Source organism: Mastacembelus armatus, chromosome 16 (assembly GCF_900324485.2).
Source record: "Mastacembelus armatus chromosome 16, fMasArm1.2, whole genome shotgun sequence".
NCBI classification, from domain to species: domain Eukaryota; kingdom Metazoa; phylum Chordata; class Actinopteri; order Synbranchiformes; family Mastacembelidae; genus Mastacembelus; species Mastacembelus armatus.
In genome coordinates, this window is record NC_046648.1 from 18,864,158 (window position 1) to 18,883,765 (window position 19,608).

Genomic DNA, 19,608 nt, shown 5'->3' on the forward strand with positions numbered 1-19,608 from the left:
GAGAAACAAGGCAAGAGGTGGGGGGTGAAGTGGATAGAGGTAGGGGACAGCAGTTTAATAGGGCTATGAGGTGCAGAGGAACTTCATTAGCCATCAGTGTGTGCCACACCAGCCACTGCTCCCCATGAATGCCCATCCACATGCAACATTTCAGCCTGCAGATTTCCACTTACTCACGCACAGCCTATAGTCTTCCACTTATTCAAACACCTATATGGAGAAGAAGATAGAGAATGGCATGCTTAGAACGAAAAGCAGGGACATCGGTGGGGTGGCGGTGGAGGGGGCAGGTCAAGTACATCTGCAGGAGGAGAGGGCATAGGTGGATGAAGAACAAAAAGAGGATGTGTGAACAAAGGAGAGTCAAAGACGGTCTTAAACACGGGCACCTACTTGAAAGAGTGTTAGGCAGCTGGATCACAGAAGCTTAGGCAGTTAAAGGGAGGCAATTCTCCCCAAACCAACCTTGACCTTCAGCTTTAGTGCGTATCCTTCAAACCACAGAATAGCACTGTACTGCCAAACACACATACAGTACATTGTGTATATTCTTTTTCTGCACACAATGCAATTGTACAACAAATAGTATAACTACAACCATTCCAATGTACAACCAATGAAGTTATTCTGCAAACTTATACTACAAGCTTTTACTATTTGTGTTTGTATTTTTCTCTTATGCCAATAGTTTATGGTGAAGAAATGTCGATACAAAAAAAAAAAGAATAAATAACAAAAGACAAATTTATATTAGGAGTTACCTAGCAGCAACATGATTATTGATGTTACTAAAGCTGAATGTACTGATGTAATTTTGCTTCATGGTGTTGCACGTAAAATAAACTCGTGTGTATGTTCGGAGATGTTTGCATATGTGTTGGTTTTATAATTATACAAATTAGGGATAGAAGATACTGGACGTAAAACCACAGTTTTCTAACAACCTCAAATAAATGTGGACACAGAAATCAGTGTCACGGCAATGTCAGTCATTGGTGAAGCAAATGTGGATTTGCAACGATCTATGGAGAGGAGAATTTGATTGTGAATAACAGCCATAAATCTTATTAACAACACTGTCAAAACACTAATGTATTTCTTTTCAAGCTTTTGCAACTCTTCCTTACCTAGCAAATGTCTCCGCGATTCTCAGTTTCCTTAATTCAATTCATATCAGTGAAAATTAAGTTTATTGTAACTTTGTCATCTTGATGCAGCAGCCCAGGAAGAATCTCTGGCCTTGGTTAACAAGTAGCTTTTTAGAAAGTGGGCTTTAAATTGTATCCTTACATACTTTGATGACTTTGTAATATCTGACAAGGTGTAAGTCTGCTGTGCTATCTGAACTGTTAATTGAAACGTGTACATGTCTGTGATTTGATGTTCAAACATTTTTAAAATGTTGTTTACAGAGCCAGTGGAAAGAATAGTCTGCCAGTGGGATTCACAGAAATGGATGGCATGACATCAGCATGCATGTAAATAAATGACAGCTTTGTATGTGTCCACACTGCAGAAGAGGGTTAGCCTTTTGAAATCTATTCATTTTTGGTGGTGTTTCTCAAAAACATTGTGTTAATGTAGATGGAATACCAAAAGGAGGGAAATAGATTTATTTCAGATTAAACCCATTTTAGTGTGCATGGCCCAGCATGGCCTCAGAACTAGGATTCTTGTGAAATCAAGGTGAAGATAACTCATCTCCTATGGGGCCAGAGTGATTTCTGTATTCAGGAGCAGTGTTTCAAATATTGACAATCTGATAACCCATGGTACTCATAGCTGCCTCAGATTCTCGTATTTTAAGTACCAGTCTACAGTATAAATGAGGGAAGGTATTGATTTGATCTGAATGAACTCTGTGTGTGTATATATACAGTGAACAATACCACCCCCAAACCAAATCTTGACCAATTCAAATCTCATAAGGAACAAAAATAAAGGATAGTGAGAAAAGGACACTCCTGTCTAACTGAGACAAATGGAGAGATGGGGGACAAGAAAAGACAGGATTTACCCCTCCTCTCGCCCCTCCTCTCTCCTCCTCCTCCTTTTCGTTTCCTGAAACAAAAAGAGCCCAATTAAGTCAGTTTGAGTTAGGGTCTTATGTGTGTGCCTCTGTGTGTGGGCAAAAATGTGTATCCAAATCATTAGTGTGTGTGCAATAAAGGGAAATAGGGGTGCAATGTACTGTAAGCTGTGGAGGCTGTCTGAGAGGGGCAGAGGGGGAGGAGGACGGTTTGTTGGGATTGGGGGTTTGGGGGGGGGGGGGAGCTCACTCTCTCTCTAGCCTAAGAGGACCAAACTTGCTCTCAGCTCCTCGACAGGAGACGCTGAAATATTAATCGCCACGCTCCAGCCGCAGACTAGTGAACACAATCGCTTCAAACTCCCACCCTAATGAGTGTGTTCATGAATGGCTAATGTGCACAGATGGGGGGCTGATGACTGGATAGATCGCAATGGGGAGGTGAGAGAGGGAGAGGAGGGGAGGAGGGAAGGGGGAAAGTGAAAATTTGGCAGGGTGCAGTGGCGGTGAGGGGGAGCAGAGGCATGCCATGACCTTTTAAGAGCCTCCTGAAAACTTAATTAAGACTAGACCCATGCTACTATTTCTTTCCTTTACTCGTTCCCACATACACACACACTTATATACATGCACGCATGCCTGCACACAAATGCACACACATGCTCATGTTCATACGCCTGCACTGAACACACACACATACTCAAAAAAAAAAAAAAAAAATCTCTATGATCCCTCATTCTCGTCCTCCTGATTGCACACACATCCTGTTGTACAATGTACAACTTGGTGTTTTTCATTCCTGTCTTCTCATGAGCTCATCAATTTCTTGGCCATGCTAACACACACATCCTGAACTGAACAACAAAACAGCAACAACAATAGACATTAAACCTGCAGAAGCGGGTATGTCTTTCTTCAACCTCTACATGGATGCATCTCAGAAAGCGGCTGGAACAAATGTGCAAGGCTCTGGACAGTAAAGGGAAGAGCACTGAAGTTACACTTCACTGATGGGTTGAATCCTCACTAAATCTCAACCTGCTGGCAACACAGGACGTTTAGGTCGAAGCGCCCTCTCAACTGGAGCTTGTTCTCTGGGAATGTTAATTCTTCACATACATCTTTTATGGCTGTATCTGACCTATTCATTTACCTCTGGAATACCTGTGTACCTCCATCTTCATCAGTGACTATTCTCTTCATCACAGGTTCAGCTTCTAATGTCAGAAACAGTTAGATAATGTGGAGAGTCACAGAAATGTAGAGTTGCACATATTACCAGAACTCTCTATTACGAGGCCACCTACAAATTAAGAGCACTCATTGTGCAGACCCATATGCACAAGCTCACAAGCATGAGCTCTCACGCACACACGACACACACACACACACACACATACGCACTCACACACAGATGCATACACTCACAGCATCTAATTAGAGTGAGATGCTGTGACCTAAATACTAACCTTTCCTCTGCAGTCAAGATCAGGTCTGCCTGGCTCAGTTGGATTAGGGCGAGAAAATGGGAAGGTGCCTCACAGTGAGAATTATGGGAATGGGAAAGGATAGGGAGTAGTGACAGGTAGGTTTTTTAAGTATGAAAAATGATATCTGGAGCACACATGAGCACTGTCTCATTTAGAATGAATAACTACCTACCTGAACTAGGAGCCATATGATATAATACTTGACTGTAGGTGGCCAACCTTTTTTTCATGTCTAACAAAGGCCTACAAATGCTGCAACTGTAGTGATAGATATAGCAGTCCTCCGAAAAGTCATCAGAAAAAAGGAACATGAAAAGCTCAAGACATACCAAGGGCTGAAAGGAGGGCTACAAAAGATGTGGAAGGTGAAGGTAACAGTGACTGCCTTTGTAATTGGAAGACTAGGGGCTGAGACTCCCAATTTGGGAGAGTGGCTCCATCAGATTCCAGGAACAAAGTCTGAAATCTCCATCCAGAATGGTATAGAAGAGGTAAGACCCTCAAGTTGCCAGACCTCTGGTAGAGTACCCAAGCTTAAAGGACAAAAAAAACCACCTGCAGGGGCAAGTGGGGAATTATTTGTATATCTGTACTATCTGTACTGTATTTTGTGCTTTAAATATTGTCTTCATTACTTTCACTATGGATACTATTACGGTGAAAGTTGTCATTAAGCTCAGAAAACCATAAGAGACACTGGTAGCAGTATTAATGAGCTGATTACCTCAATTGCCCACTATCCATCACATAAAAATTCCCAAAGGCACATGCAGCTGGATGGACACATATTTACAGTAAGTGTATGACTGTGAACACCACTGAGGGGCTCTGTGTGTGAGAGGATGATGGTCTCACACACACACAAATGTCTGTCAGTAGCTTTGCATGAGCTGATGCATGCATGTGAGAAAGCGCTACACCACTCTGTTACAGTATGTGTGTTTGAGTGTGTGTGTCACAGCACTCCTGGAAGGGGGCTGCAGTGTTTCCGCCTGAGTGCGACTGTCAGTGGGCATCATTCAGCCCGGCAGTGTGGCAGGACGTGAGGATCATTAGTGGAGATGGAGAGAACAAGAGGGGGAGCAGAATGGAGGAGAGTAAAGGAAAAAAGAGGAAAGGGGCAGTGACTGTGTGAGTTGGGCAGCACGTCTTAACATCCGTCTTGAGAGCATTACACACACGGCAGTGCACTTTCCTCAGTCACGCAACCGCCCCACCGCGAAGACCCCAGCACCAGCCCCTCCTCTGTCGTTTCCTCTTCTCTGTCACTCTCCCTCCTTTCACCCATCTTCACCTTACATTTATGATTGACCCTCTCTATTTCTCAAGTGATGCCTCCACTTAGGCATGGTGTGTTGCAGCTTTTCATTTCCCTAGTTCCATATTTATCCATTCTACTTCCCTTCTTTACATATCTCCATTTCAACCCATTGCTCCCATTTTTACCCACTCTACACATAGTTGATCTCCATGCAATAAGCATCATTGCTACTCCACCTATTCTTAACTGCAGTAAGGTGAAACAACTGTTCTACATGTGATACATAAGCTCTTTGCACTTCTTTTGCCTCTGATCCCCACTGCTTCCCAGCACTTCAGCCCCTGCAGTTGTCCATGCCAGCCTTTCACTTTTTTTTTTTTTTTTTTTTTTTACAAAGTCTAAGGCTGGCAAGGCTTATTCCTTTGTACATATACTCATAAATACATCGATTCACCTGACACTTTGTTTCAGTATGCTTCATGCCCACAGTCGTTCATTTACCACTCCACCATCCACCTCTCACACTGCCATTCCCTTCGCTCACTCACTCTCTTTAGTCAGTGATCCCTCTGATCTCCTTGTATCCCTCCAGTTCTGTGACCTGTGCTGCGATGCCCTATGCTGAATACCAGAATCAACATGCCTGACATTTAAGCAAACAGAACATCTTCTACAAAGCTAGCTGCGTTAGCTCTCTTAAGTGCTAATTCTGCCTTACTACCATACTGGGTAGGTTTTCAGGTTATTTGCTTTAGTGTCACAGCATTTATCACACAAAGATTAGGCCTATTCTGTAATACATTTGTCCCAGTGAAACATTTGTTAGCTTGTTGTTGGCACCTGCTGTGAGTGTAGTTTAGCATTATAGCCCTGCTGATGATAGCAGTGCATTGATATCATGAGGTTAATTGATGTGATCTGGCCAGAGGCCTGCTCTGATGAAAGACTGAAGGTTTTTGGATGGCATGGAGTCAGAAATAAAATTGGCATGTGAGTATTTGCACAAGACTCACATGACTGACCAGGTGCAACATTTGCCTGTGTGACAGTTACAAGGTAAAAGAGTCCACTGAAGCCTTTGTCCTTGGCTATGCATTAAAAAGTGGCACACGTGTCCAACTGGACTTTAAATTGGACACTAAAATACTGGTCAAATAATTTCATTATTTCTTTCATCAGGTAACACCCACTAAATGCATATCCAGTTGGGCACAAGTCTAAAATAGACAAATAAAAAGGCAAAATAAAAAGGTCCCTTTATCAGCCATGATTCTCAGTTCATAGGAGTTTAGTATCAAAGTCTCAAAACTAATCTATGAAGAGTTTGGCTACACTGATGTTACAAAATAAAGACCTGTGGTATTGATGTTGGGTTGTGTGGTTTGAAAAGGTTGAGTGAAGATTCAGACAGATGCAACCCCACATAAGGTTACAAATCTCAGACCACTGCTTTTCAATAAAAATGCCCGTTATTGATATATTCCAGATTCTTCAATGTGAGGATTTACAGATGAGCTAAAACCTGTATCCCTTCGTTTTGTTTATCTAAAACCAGACAAAATTTTAAAAAATACATAGAATGGTCCCATGATCCTCTAATCTGGGGATGCTGACACTGGGCATTTGCCCTTAGGATCTTTTTAATTTACGATTCTATTGATTATAAAAAATTACATATTACCAACAACCCCAAAAAAATTAACATTATTTGCAGCCTCATAAAACTTAGAATCATGCCTTCAATTCCAGTGCAATGCCAACCATATTGATTTCTGTCATTAAACACCATCATAGCCAGGTATCAAAGTGAAAGTGAAAGTGATTATTTTTGTCAAGTATGGTAACTCATATTCAAAATTGTGCTCTGCATTTAACCCACACGAAGAGCACACACACACCGTGAACACACACCCAGAGCAGTGGGCAGCCACTGCTGCGGTGCCTGTGGAGCAGTTGGGGGTTCAGTGTCTTGCTCAAGGGTCTCACCTCAGTCGTGGTATTTAAGGTGGAGAGAGCGCTGGCTGTTCACTTCGCCCCACCGACAATTCCTGCCGGTCCTGAGACTCGAACCCGCAACTTTTGGGATACAAGTCCGATTCCCTATCCCTTATGTATTGCCTCTTATGCACTTTTACCACATAACCTCTGATCACACACCTTTATCAAGAGAACATCAACATTTACCTCTGCATCACTTTCTCTTTCACACACACAAATGCCCTGAATAAAAACTTTGTACCTTTTTCTAGTTAGTATTCCAGACATAGAGCCCTGGAAATATATAGCTCTACATACAAACAGCTAAATAGTTTAGACAGCATCCCTCAGCTGCACCTCCTTGGCACTTATCGAGATCTCTCGCTGGTTAGTCTTTGGGCATGGATCACTCATAAGGATTGGACTTTGCTAAGCTGATTGCTAAAGGGAAGGGGGCAAATTACCGTTGCACAACTGCATAAAAACCTTCTTGGGTCATGAGTTGCCTTATGTAATAGCTTGTGTGTATGTGTGTGTGAATGTGTTCCCGAAATACCACTCCCCTGCAGCCCCTACCCCACGCCATTTACCCATTTTGCACTAATTGAGGGATCTTTTTTCAGAAGCCGTTATTGCATGCATTTAATTATTTATTTTGACGAGAAGCAATCTGGTGGCTACTAGTGAAGAGATTGTGAGTGTGTGTGTGAGTGAGTGAGAGTGAGAGTGAATGAAAAAGTCAGAGGAAAGGAAATGGAGCAAGACAAGGTAAGTGCAGCTTTTGGGGTAAAGAGTCCAGGGGTACTATAGGATAAATATACTGTATGTATGTGGGGCTTTGATTTTATGAATTGTATGTAAGATATTTATCTAGTGTGTGTGTGTATGTATGCATGTATGTGCGTGTGCATTGCATTTAAGAGTGCATGGCTCTCTGAGTGCAATGGGAGTGCACTAATGGATGCACACTTGAGCTGAAGTGTGCGGAGTGTAGCTGAAGTGCAGCCAAGTCTGGTTTCCAGTCCTGCTTGGAAGCTCTATAATCTAGTCTCTACTATCCTAGCCCTCCTTTCTCTCCTTCTCCATTTTCCTCACTTCCATCTCCTTGTCTTTCAATCACTGTCTCTCTATCAATTTAATATTTTCATCCTCTCTTCACTGAGCCAGCCACTTCTGTCTCCCCATTAAATCTTTTATCCTGGTTCTGAGAATGAAGACACACTGATCAGCATCGTCGCTGACTGGCCATGGGCTTTACTTTCGTCTTTCTTTCCTCCTCCCTGCTGTGCAATGAAGAGAATGAAGTAAGTAAAGACGACATATAACCACCAGTAGTCTTGACCTTTATCAAGCGCCAGTGCCTGAGGCTGGGTGAATGAGACATTAAGAAAATGACTGAGCATTATTAACCCCTACTTACTTACACAGACACATATTCACACAATGTCTGGTCTGAACATTCTGATTCCTTGTTCCTTGGCCTGACAGTTAAAGATAGGCTAAAGCCAAATGATCAAACTGGGAATAACACTTATGTATTCTGCGTTATGCCACTTCAGAAAGAAAAGAATGACGAGACCGGCCCGGCCTGCCAGCTCAGATTGTTTAACTGTGATTGATCCCTTGTCGAGCTCCAGCTTCCCAGCACTCCTGCGAATGCCAAGTCCTGTTTAGAATTGATGCTTCATTATAAACCAACCGCACATGTTCTTCAAATGATGCATCAGCCTCGGAGAGAAAGCTGAACCTGTGAGGGCCAGATGTTAACCCTGACGACTGGAGTCCCAGCCAAGCCGTACTTCTAATGATAGATCATTTCCCTGTCACTCTGTTCTTTTCCTTTCTCTTTTTAGCCTGTGTGTCCGTGTGTGTGGAGAATGCAGCATGTGCATGTGTGGCCTTCCTTCTACTCCAGTCAATCAATGCGCAGAGACAATTCCCAGAGTGACATTTACGGAGAAGAAAGAGAGCCATTTATCACTTTAGTTTTGGGATAATAAAAGAATGACTGAATGAGCCAGTGTGTGTGTGTGTGTGTGTGTGTGTGTGTGTGTGAGACGGAGGGAAAGAGCAGGCAAGAGAGAGAGCTAAAGATGAAAAGGGGATTTCAAAAGCACATGAAAGGAGCAGGAGAAATGAGCGAGGGAAGAGGGAAATGAGTGATAAAAAGGCTACTTTGTGGGGAGGACTGGGAGTGTGAAATAGAACAAGTAAGGAGAGAAGAGAAGGCTGTGAGTGACTGACAGTGAAAACGAGAGCACAAGAAAGAAGGGTATGGGGAAAAAAAAGCCTGGGGTACAGAAAGAAAAAAGGCAGAGAGACAGAGGGGATAGAAAAAGGCTCTCGGCGCAGAGAGAAAACGAAGGAGAAAGAGGGAAGAGACAGATGAAAAAGAGTCCAAAAGAGAAAGGGCGAGAGGAGACAGAGCGAGGCAGACGTGCTGGGTTCATTCAGGGCTACGAGCAGACTCTGAGTTCAGACTTCACACGGTCAGCATACTAAACACTGGACCCAGTGTCCTGACCCAGATTCATGCTACTGACATACAAATCCAGTTTGGGGAGGGAAGAATTTCACCCCCCACCCCACCCCCCGGTTTAAACATACCTCCCCTCAAAAACACAAACGCCCCTTCCCCCTCATCACCAGCTGGTCTCACAGTCACCTCATAACCCAACAACCTCGCCCCAGTCCTGTAACCTCCCCACACATATGCTGGTTCCCACACAGATTTGCTTACACATGGTTTGTTTTACACGTACAACTGTATAAACCATGGCAGAACCACATATGGGAAGTGATTTCTTTCCAAGGTCGGTTTACTCTTTTCAGTTCAGGTGAGCCAGAGTTACAGCTCAGCAGGGTGCTATGCCAGTGCCTGACCAGCCCACAACCCCAGGTGACCTCCACAGCTTCAACCATCACTCACACACACAAAGTTCAAACACAGCATATCCCTCATCCATTAACATAAGCATTTTTCATGACCATAACTCTTGCTACACCTCCTCTCCACTGCCCTCCTTTTTCCATTCACCTGCTCCAATCAGTCACCGTTAACTGCATTTCCCTTTGTGCAACAGCTCCCTCCATCACTCGCTGGGACCGCCAAGCTCGGGTAAACTGATCGACGGTCCTTATACTCTGCTTTTTCCCTCCCACAATCCTTTGGCTCATGACAGGGTCTTGATGGACAAGCAGAGAGCACTGAGAGACCTGACACGTGGCTGCCAGGAACGGTCTGGAGATGGAGCATTGTAAAATACACCGTTTAGCTCAGCATACATCATCTCTTTCTCAGGGACAGACATGGCAATATGTGTGCACCTAAACACACACATTTACACACATGCACATGGCCATCAATTCCTTACATACACGAAGAGATATTCAACGACGAGAAAAATTGAATTAGGAAATATGGACATCATGATTTGTGGGAAGCCAGTTTTGTGGCTGCGAGAGAAATACAGCTTGGAGCCCACTTCATCTTAGTGTGAGAGCAGAGAGGAAGAAGCATCTGTGTTGTTTATCTAAAGCCCCATCAAGTTACAATGGCTTGATTTGAAATATTCATACACATGTATGACAAGATTAGGCCCATTATGTTGCTCTCTCAGTGGGGTTTCACTGAATGGACTGAATGGAAACCCATCAGTCAGTGTAAATTATGAAGACAAGATACATTGCATAAGCCTATAGATGGGCACGAAGAGGACTATTATTGTAGCCCAAAATCAATCTTGGCAACACACGTTCTATAGTGTCATTGGTATGATAATATGCTACAGGCTATTTCAAGGATAAACCCACCATTATAATATTTCACAAAGCATATAAGCAAAGGAAAACACATTAGGCCTTGTGTAGTGTGTGTGTAGTGTCATAATATGGGTTATGTTTTAGATGGATCTGTGAATATACAAATGGTACTACAATCATAATGAACCATGAATCATACAGCCTACAGGGGCTAGAGCTAAAGATTATTTTCCTTATCAATTTATTTTTACGATAAATGAATTAATCATTTACTCACTTTACTACAAAATGTCTGACATAGAATGTTTTATTTGACCAGCATTTTTATCTACATTTAGAATTATATAAAACCCAGGAAATCAATAAATGTTTTCATTTAAGAAGCTGGAAATAGCCAATGTTTGGTCATTTATTCTATGAAACTTGCTGAAGATTAATTTTCTACTGATCGACTAATATGATTGACCCCATAAGATATCACATCATTGCGTGGATTGTGTCTTTGTTGGCCAACATTTCACAGCAATGCCCAGAAAGTATATACAAAAATTGTATGTTCATAATACATAACGGTTATTAAGGTGTAAGCTAATATGGAATCAACTAGCCTGAGGCCATATTGCTGTGATTGGGGTGAGTACTGGATACGAAGTAGAACAGAGTGAAGCAGAGCAGGCCCTGTAGTGGTAGAGAAAAAGACAGAAAGAGTCGACCCAGCGTGACTACCGCCTGCCTGAGTGGAGCAGCCTGCCTGCAATTAAGGTGGAATCAGGGAGAAATCTGTGCTGCCTTGATAATGAGCCTCGTCTGAATTATTAACGAGAGCTGTTCCCCCAGGACCCAGGCTCCCACTGAGCCCATCAACCCCCCCCAACACACCCACATCCACACACACAAACTTACATTCATACAGGGAACAGGGAGAGAAATATGCTCAGAAACATCCACAGACACACACACGACAATCACACATCACGCACAATCACACAGATGAGCAACAAGCACGCTGCTACAAACAGAGCTTGGAAATTTCTAGCACCACGAGGGCTAACACATTTTACATGCTGAAGTGAATATCCAAAGTCATTAAGAACATTTGAAACACAAACATTTCTTTGGATCAAAATATCTTCAACCGCTGCCATCAGATCGAAACCGACATGCTTTTCTCTTTAATAGCTACTTCAATACAGCGTTTGACAGAATTTGAAAAATCCCAAATATCTCAGCTATTAGAAAGAGCCTTTCATGTTTGAATCCTGTCCATTCAGCCTTGTCTACTGGATCAAGCATGAGCACTAACAATGGACATTTTCTTAACCGCATCACGCTGGTAAACAGCATCCTGAGGTATTTCATTTCTGAGATGTAAGCCAGTTATTAGATAATGAGTCATTTATTGGGTATTGGTCATTTTAGAAAGTATTTATGGTCATGAATGAAAAGTGCTTTTCTGTCAGAGTAATCTCACCATTTAGCTGACAGAGATCTGTGAGCCCTCACTGTATTTCAGCAAACCCTCTATACTAGCAGAACATAAGCAGGACCCAAGTCACAGTAATGCTGGTGTCACTAGAATGTGGCTGCAGGGTACACCGAGCAGGAACACTGACTTTTACTCCCATTTTATTGAAATGTGGGTACTGAGGGTGAAAACCTAACAATCACCGTGTGTCCGGCAGCACAACCTGACATATACAGAAGAAGACCTCTGTCTTCCTCCACCCCAGTTTTATAACCCATTCCCTGGAAATGAAGAGATATGTGTTATGATCACCCCGCCCTCATTTAACACTTAAGACTGCCCTGGTTCCCATCAAATCTCCATGACATCAAACTTAAACAGCCTCAGAAAAAAAAAAAAAAAAAAAAAACACACAGGAAGGTTGCTGCAGCTGTGAATGGTTTTGCCAAAAAATCTACAGGCACTTACCAAATAGAGCCACGCCTTCCAAGTGAGCCAATCGCTGCGGGTCAGACACATTTTAAAACAAATCAGACAGCAAAACAGCACCATAGAAAGTAGCTTCCTCTCTAAACCAGCCCCCTCCTCTCCCAAAAATTGTTCACCCCACCCAAGAACAGAGTGTTCCTCCATGGGTGGTTTGAGAATGCACGAGTGTGTTGTGTGTGTCGTGCAAATGTATGTGCCTAAGCCAGAGGGAATAGTGGAAACCATCACTAAACTAACTAAATAGTGCAATGGGAAAGGAATGACAATTTCTCTTTACTTCTTCAGTTTAGGGAAAAAATGAACTGAAAGGAGTATTTAATATTATGAGAAATGTCACCAAAGAGCTTCTGTAAAAAATAAAACAAAAACGCAAAGCCATGGGTAATGGGCTTGGTAAGAAATGTTTCAACAGCTGAAGTTCAGTTCAGCTGAGAAGAACATCCAAATTAGTTCAACCCTGTCGAATTAGGAACTTGACAGTCTCATCCCCTTGTATTCTGCTCCAAAAGACCCAGGAGCTAAGAGGAGTCTAGCTGGGGAAAATCCAGCATTGTTATCCTATTATCGCTGAGATAATGTGAGATATGAGATTTCTCTTAGATAAGAGAAGGCACGCTACTTAAGGCAGTTTAGATCACTGGCAGGAGACTGCTAAAGCCCAAAATCCTGACGCCATAGCTCCCTTGAGAAAGACTCCTCACCTCAATTGGCCCTTGTGCCAAAAACCACTAAGACAGAAAAAATGTATAGAATGTCTAATGGGTGAATAGATGGATGGAGCAAGAGAGACAGGCAGAGAGATAAAAGAGGAGATAACATGGGTGTCTGCTAGATGGAGTGATAAGAGAGCGAAGTAATATCAAAGGCAAAATTATATTGTTTTTCATATTACTGTCTGCTGATTGCTGTCTTCCATATTTGAATGCAAGCCCATGCTTTGGTAATTTGCATGTACATTAATCATTTTCAGTGAGAAATGAACTGCCATGGATGCCTGGAGGCTGCAGGGGGAAAGACGGTGAGAACAGGTTTTTTGGCATCAGATATCCAGCTCAACCTGAATATACTGCCTGAACCCAACCTGGTTCTGGCTGCAGGAGCCAAGGGGAGATGTAAGGTGCTCATAATCCCACACCATAAATCTGTCCAGCATGCATCATATGCTCTCATTTTGCGAGTGTGTAAGCGCGTGTGTGTGTGTGTCTGTCGCACTCTCAAATTACTCTGCTCCCCTGAGCCAAGACGGAGGATAAAATATGAATCAGCTGAAGTCTAGGATAGTTTCCAGTCTCTCCAGACTCCCCAGCCATCATCAAGCGACACAAGCATGCATTCATATACACACATACGCTCTCTCTCTCTCTCTCACTTACACACACACACACACAAAACTCTACACACTAAAAATTTCAAGTCTCTCCACTTCATGCTAAGCTTCTGTCAAACACAGTCTCTGCTGCACATTTGACATTCATTACACTCATATTTGCCAAGTGTCTTTCTACTGCAGCTGCCAGAGTCCGTGCATCGTGACAGGATTACGAGAGTCTATCTTTTTACCTATAAATCAATTAGATAAAGTGATATGATCCAGCCCTGTTATAAATACTACTGCCTGTGGAGACAGGGGTTATGTGCCTTTACAGAAGATAAGACTATACATATACCTAGAGAGACATTTTTCTTTCTCCTGTCATCATTTCCTCATATGCAACTCATCTTTTCCTTTTCACTGTGCTGCAATTGCTTTCATGTTTCTATCTGAGTTTAAGCTCCATCATTCAGGTTTGTCTGATTTCTATCAGTTACAAAACATGCATGACCCTTTGCCCTGCTGACCCTGCAAAGATCGCTACATTATAAATAACTGTCTAGTCACCTCGAGATTAAAGTGTCTGAGTGACTGCCTGGCACCCTGGCTGACCTGTTGTGCAATGCCCTGGCACCTGGCTGCCCCAAGCAACAGAAAAAGCCCTGTGCTGTTAACGCATGAAGGGGAAAGTAGGTCTTGACCATTATGGTTAACAGAAAAAAAATTCACACAAACACACTGTATTTGCAAACACCTAAAATATGAATATGACAATATCTTAAAGGTATGCACCACACAATTTTATTTACATATACTTAATACATCAAAAGCCTTGGTGTAATGTGGCTTTTTGGATTTCATAATGACATGTACAAGACAGCAACCCCTTCCCCCGAGCATAATAATGGTATTATCTAACGCCCTTGAAGTTAAGGAACTTCTGGTTGCCTACAGGGCAATCCCCACAAATTTCTTTTAAACCCCACCATTAGAAGCTTTATGAAGTCCAGAGTGAGACTACGCACCATTCTCTGCAGTGACACGCTGTCAGACCAATCACTGTGCCTAAACACACACGCCTATACATGTAGACAGCCCCTCCCCCTTGCACTAGACCCCACAAAGACACACACAACACTAAAAAACCCTGATGCTTTGTTTCAAATGACATGTGCTTCTCCCACGCACAAATGCAGAAGGCTGCTAATGCACCCATGGCTGCTTTCACTCTGATATAAGAAGCCATAACAACATAAAATACAACCACACATCCACTGATTCAGTATTGCTAACTGAATCTGTCAATTTCCGGGTTGGATCCGCTTTGTTACAGAACACTGGAGAATAAATAAATAAAGTTGCCACTAATCTACACTGCAGTTGTGACTAGAACCCCAGTGGAAAGTGTAACAGGGTTCAGAAACACACAGAACTACGTAACTTTGTTCTAGTAAGTAGCTGATTAGGAAGACATGACCTCAGAACACTGCAGCTTTCCTAGAAGTCAGAAGCCATTAGGTATTTATAGGGGCTTAATGGTACCGCCTATGTGTACTGGCTGTCTAGTACCCATCATTCAGCCAGCATCATATCCTTTCCAATGGGATTCATGACAGCATAGTTTACAACACAATCTGCATTTCAAGATTATCTTCCTAGAACTGCTACGTATGGTCCTGGTTCAATAAACAGTCTCCAGAGGTTCTTTTGCTTTTAGTTGGTTATCCCCTTCCCACCAATACCCAGCCTGCCAGCCTCCCACACAAACTGCCAAGCTATACCACTTAATTTCATTTTATTTCATCAGCAGCTTACCAACAATTCTTTTATCTTTTTTTTTTTTCCTTTCCCTACCACGACCGAAAAAAAAGCAGAGTGTTTGGCATCAAATGTTCTGCTCACGCATGATATTGTTGATTGAGATGAAAATTTAGTGGATGGTACAAAAAGTGTTTTCTAACTCACAAATGCTGCTGTCAAATATAATTGCCTGTTATTATCGTAAAATTACATGTATGTGAGGGCACCTGTGTGCAACTGTGGGGGGAGGGAGCAGGATTTGGGGTCTCAGGTTCATGGACTAAAATGAAAATATGACTTCATATTAACCTTGTCAAACGCGGCATCGTAGACTGACTTTACGTACAACCCTACTATTAATCTTTCATGAAAATGATTTTTTTTATGTGTCTATACCTTTTAAATACCATGACTATGTTAATGAAATAATTTGCATATAAATTTCTTACCATGTAGTGCAAAAATTGACTTGCCACAGTATGCAAAAATGAAGATTTATGGACCTTTGGTCATACTGCTAACAACTAAAATATTTTACAGAGCTTCATTATGGATTGAAAATCCTGCTAATTCAAAACATAGTCCTATTTGATGAGCCATGTTCACTTAAAAGTTGAAAGCCTTTACTGCAAGAGCCAAGCAAGGCAGTTGCATCAGAAATTAAGGTTTTAGCATATACAAATACTGCTGCGTGACCATATTTCCATCTATGTTTGTTTGGTTCCTATAAGTAAACTGCACGTGTGACCTCTATGTGCATACTTGCATGCATTACAGCTCTGTGTCTGACCAAAACCAGGTCAGCTATGTTGCTAACATTATGGCTGCCTGCTTTAAACGACTTACCTAATCCCCCGTCATTACCTGGAATGGGCCCCATGTCTCGCCTGTGGCCTGAAATACCCAAGGACCTCAGACTGCCACTGTCAAACACCCTAATTTATAGTTTCATAAATAGCAGACTTTGGTGCTATAGATAAAGAGTACCCTGTAGTTAAAGACCCTTGGTGCAAGCACAAGGGTAATGAAATGAGGTCTACCTGGAGACACACCCTTGCTGAGTTCAGTTTGGTGGGACAGGCTTAAGGTGTGAATGAGGTGCTTCTGATTCATTCTGAGGCCAACAGAGGAGACTCTGAACATGGTGGCAGAGTTCATGTTATGCAACTGCAAAACAACAAGTTTTGACAGAAGACTTTTTCCTGTGGAAGACAAAAAGTAGGAATGCATGTTCTTTGGCTGTATTTAATTACATGAATTACACACCTGGGCTGTTTCTGGATGAGTAGAAATCATACAATGCTACAAACTCAAAAATTCTTCCTATAGGTATTTGATGAGATACATTTAGCAGAAAGTATTAACACCTTATTTATTAGTGGGTGTGTTGTGTTAAAGAGGTATGACAACTCTAAATCCTGCTTAGTGCTGTTGCTTTAGAAAGAAAAACAGATGACCTACAGCCCCAGACATGAACAGTCTACAGAAAAAGTCTGATGACAAAGCATGAACAAAGACCTACGATACCATATCTACAGCCTCTGCCTTCTTTACCTTTTTGCACATCGCCATGGATGCAAACTTAATGTCTAGTCTCAAGGTGTCACTTGAGCAAAGGTGCAACATTAGGACAAGCAGTGCTGCCCTGCTGATCACCCTGCACCTTCTGCCTGTCCTCAAATGGTTGTAATAAATAGAAACCAGATGAGGTTGGAAGCAAAGGCTGATAACATGGGCAGATGTCCAGGTTATTCCAGGCTTTCTGCCAGCCAGGCAGTGGTGGTGGACTGTGGTCAGTTGTGAACAGCCCTCTGAATATTTACATTGTGGACACCTTACACGTGATCTCTTACCAATGTCATTCAGTTAATTTCTAGGTGTCTTTTAAACATGTAGAAAGTAGAAAAATGTGTATCAGCTAATTGCTCAAATATACACTGAATAGTATGTGATTTATCTACTCGCAGCAGATATGGGGATAAATAATGAATCACTGGGTCCTGTTCTTGGATTTTTATGCACAACTAAGGACGCTGTTGCCCATCATGAGCTGCTCTCTGCAGCTGGAATGAGCACAGCCTTATTATACACACAGCAAATGACTCCACTCCAGTCTATCACATGTTGCCATCGATGATCTATTAAAATGACTCACGGCATTAATGAACTAAGACAAGATAACGCATGGCCCCATTCATGCGTAACCAACACGGAATCCCACGGTAACATGTGTTTGACTCTGGGGTTAAGGAATTATAATGGCTTACTCAATAGGAATAATACTCAATATTAACACCAGACACTCTGTGATTAACACCTCAAAGTCCCATCATTCTGGTGCGCGTGTTTTATTCCTTACCTTCCAGCCAGCTGAGCTATTACTGTCGCCCTTATCCTTGAAATAGGGCACATAGCGAACCATCCAGTCGTATATCTGTGACAGCGTAAGTCTCTTTTCTGGGGTGCTTTCAATGGCGCGGGTAATGAGATCCGCGTAGGACTGGTTCCCCCACGCATTCCGCCGCGAGGATTTGGCTTTGCGCAGCGGTCCGGTCACATCAAGAGCCGCGCCAGTCAGGCATGGGTGCGTCGCGCCTGTGGGTGCCGGGGCGCCGGCTGGATGCTTCAGCTCTCCCGGCGTTCCGCTTACGAGCCCCGCTCTGCAAGCCGGGACATCCTCAGGTTCCACCTTGATGTTGGCCAGTGGAAGACCCTTGCTGACCTCGTGTCCACCGGGGAAATCCTCCGGGCAAGGTAGTGGCCAGGTGCACGAACGAGGCCGGCTTTGCGGCTCAAAATCCGAATCAACCTGATGAGCGTCTAACTCGTCGTCCTCCATCATCAACATTACCCTTCAGCTGAAAATGGAATAACTCAAACGAAGAGCAAAGGAGGAGGATACCTCCACGATTCACGTATCCCACTGTCCTCAATATCACTTGAAAATCGTCTTCTAATATGGCTATTAAGCTTAGAGTCTGAATCAAAAAGAGGCAATTCAAAGGAGTAGAAGGATCATGATGAATAGACGCAAAATCACAACCTCGCGTGTAGAGATAAGAGAAGTAATAAAAGTAATAATAATTTGTCGTCCATTTTACCAGGAGTAAAATATCAAATGATGATTAAGACGCTTCCTACTTAACAGTCCACATCACCTCAAGACAGTCAGTCACAAACGCGTGTCATAGCCAGTCATGGGGGCTTTTCAATCCAGTTGCAGCAACAGATGATATTTCAGATAAGGAGCATATTGCAAAGCAGTCGTCGGTAAATCCTCCGGAATACAACAGGAAGAATGGGGAAAAGAGAGAGGAAAATCACCAGGGGTGTGTAGAGAGTATCCACTGAGGCGATAATGCGTGATTACCGTGAATTATTAAATCTTCCAGTCTGCACGGATTAAGCTGGCAGCGGCACATTCAAGTCCATTCAGCCTGAACAGCACCCAACTGTCTGCAATTATAATGAAGAGGCGTGCGCATGTGACGAATCGATAAATTCCCAGTCTGAAAAACATAAGAAAAAATAGTCCAGCAGTCAAATCTCGTGTCCACTTATCAGGATGATAAAACTGGCTTTTCATCATACCTCTTCTTACTCTTTCCTATCCTTTCTTGCCTTTTCTCACTCTCAGATCCCACACATGTTCTCATTTGCTTACAACTCGTTCCGTCGATGTGAACCGAGGATGACGCGCCGGCGCTGTAGTGGAGATGCTGCCAATTGGAGTGTGCTCACGAAATCAATAGCCTACTCTCCGAACATGATTACAGCGAAATCCCGAACGGTCTTTCTCTTTCTCTTGCTCTCCCTCTCTCTCTCTCTCTCTCCATCGTCTCTGTTACGCACGGAGGCACCAAAACCCAAATTCTTAATCAAAACTCTACCTAATGATCTTTCTGGCGGAGCGTCACGCGGCGCTTTGTATGCCAGTTTCCACGTCCAGCCGTGATAAAACAAGAGGATATGAAACCTACAGATGGGAAAATTCCTGCACAATCTCGACAGGGATTTTTGTCT

The 19,608-nt window shown here is 42.8% G+C and overlaps 1 protein-coding gene across 2 annotated transcripts in view; it reads right to left on the reverse strand.

Moving 5' to 3' along the window:
* The window catches only part of LOC113136833 (forkhead box protein O1-B-like), a 30,360-nt gene extending 10,752 nt beyond the window's left edge, over positions 1-19,608 (reverse strand). The window contains exons 1-2 of one of the 2 annotated variants that reach the window (XM_026317923.1): positions 19,177-19,608; positions 17,945-19,094 (exon numbers count right to left, since the gene is read on the reverse strand). In XM_026317923.1, coding sequence (XP_026173708.1) covers positions 17,945-18,433 — 489 coding nt within the window. In that variant the 5' untranslated portion in view covers positions 18,434-19,094; positions 19,177-19,608. Of the gene's footprint in view, positions 1-17,944 lie in introns of both variants that reach the window. The other variant, XM_026317922.1, reaches the window with a different exon arrangement.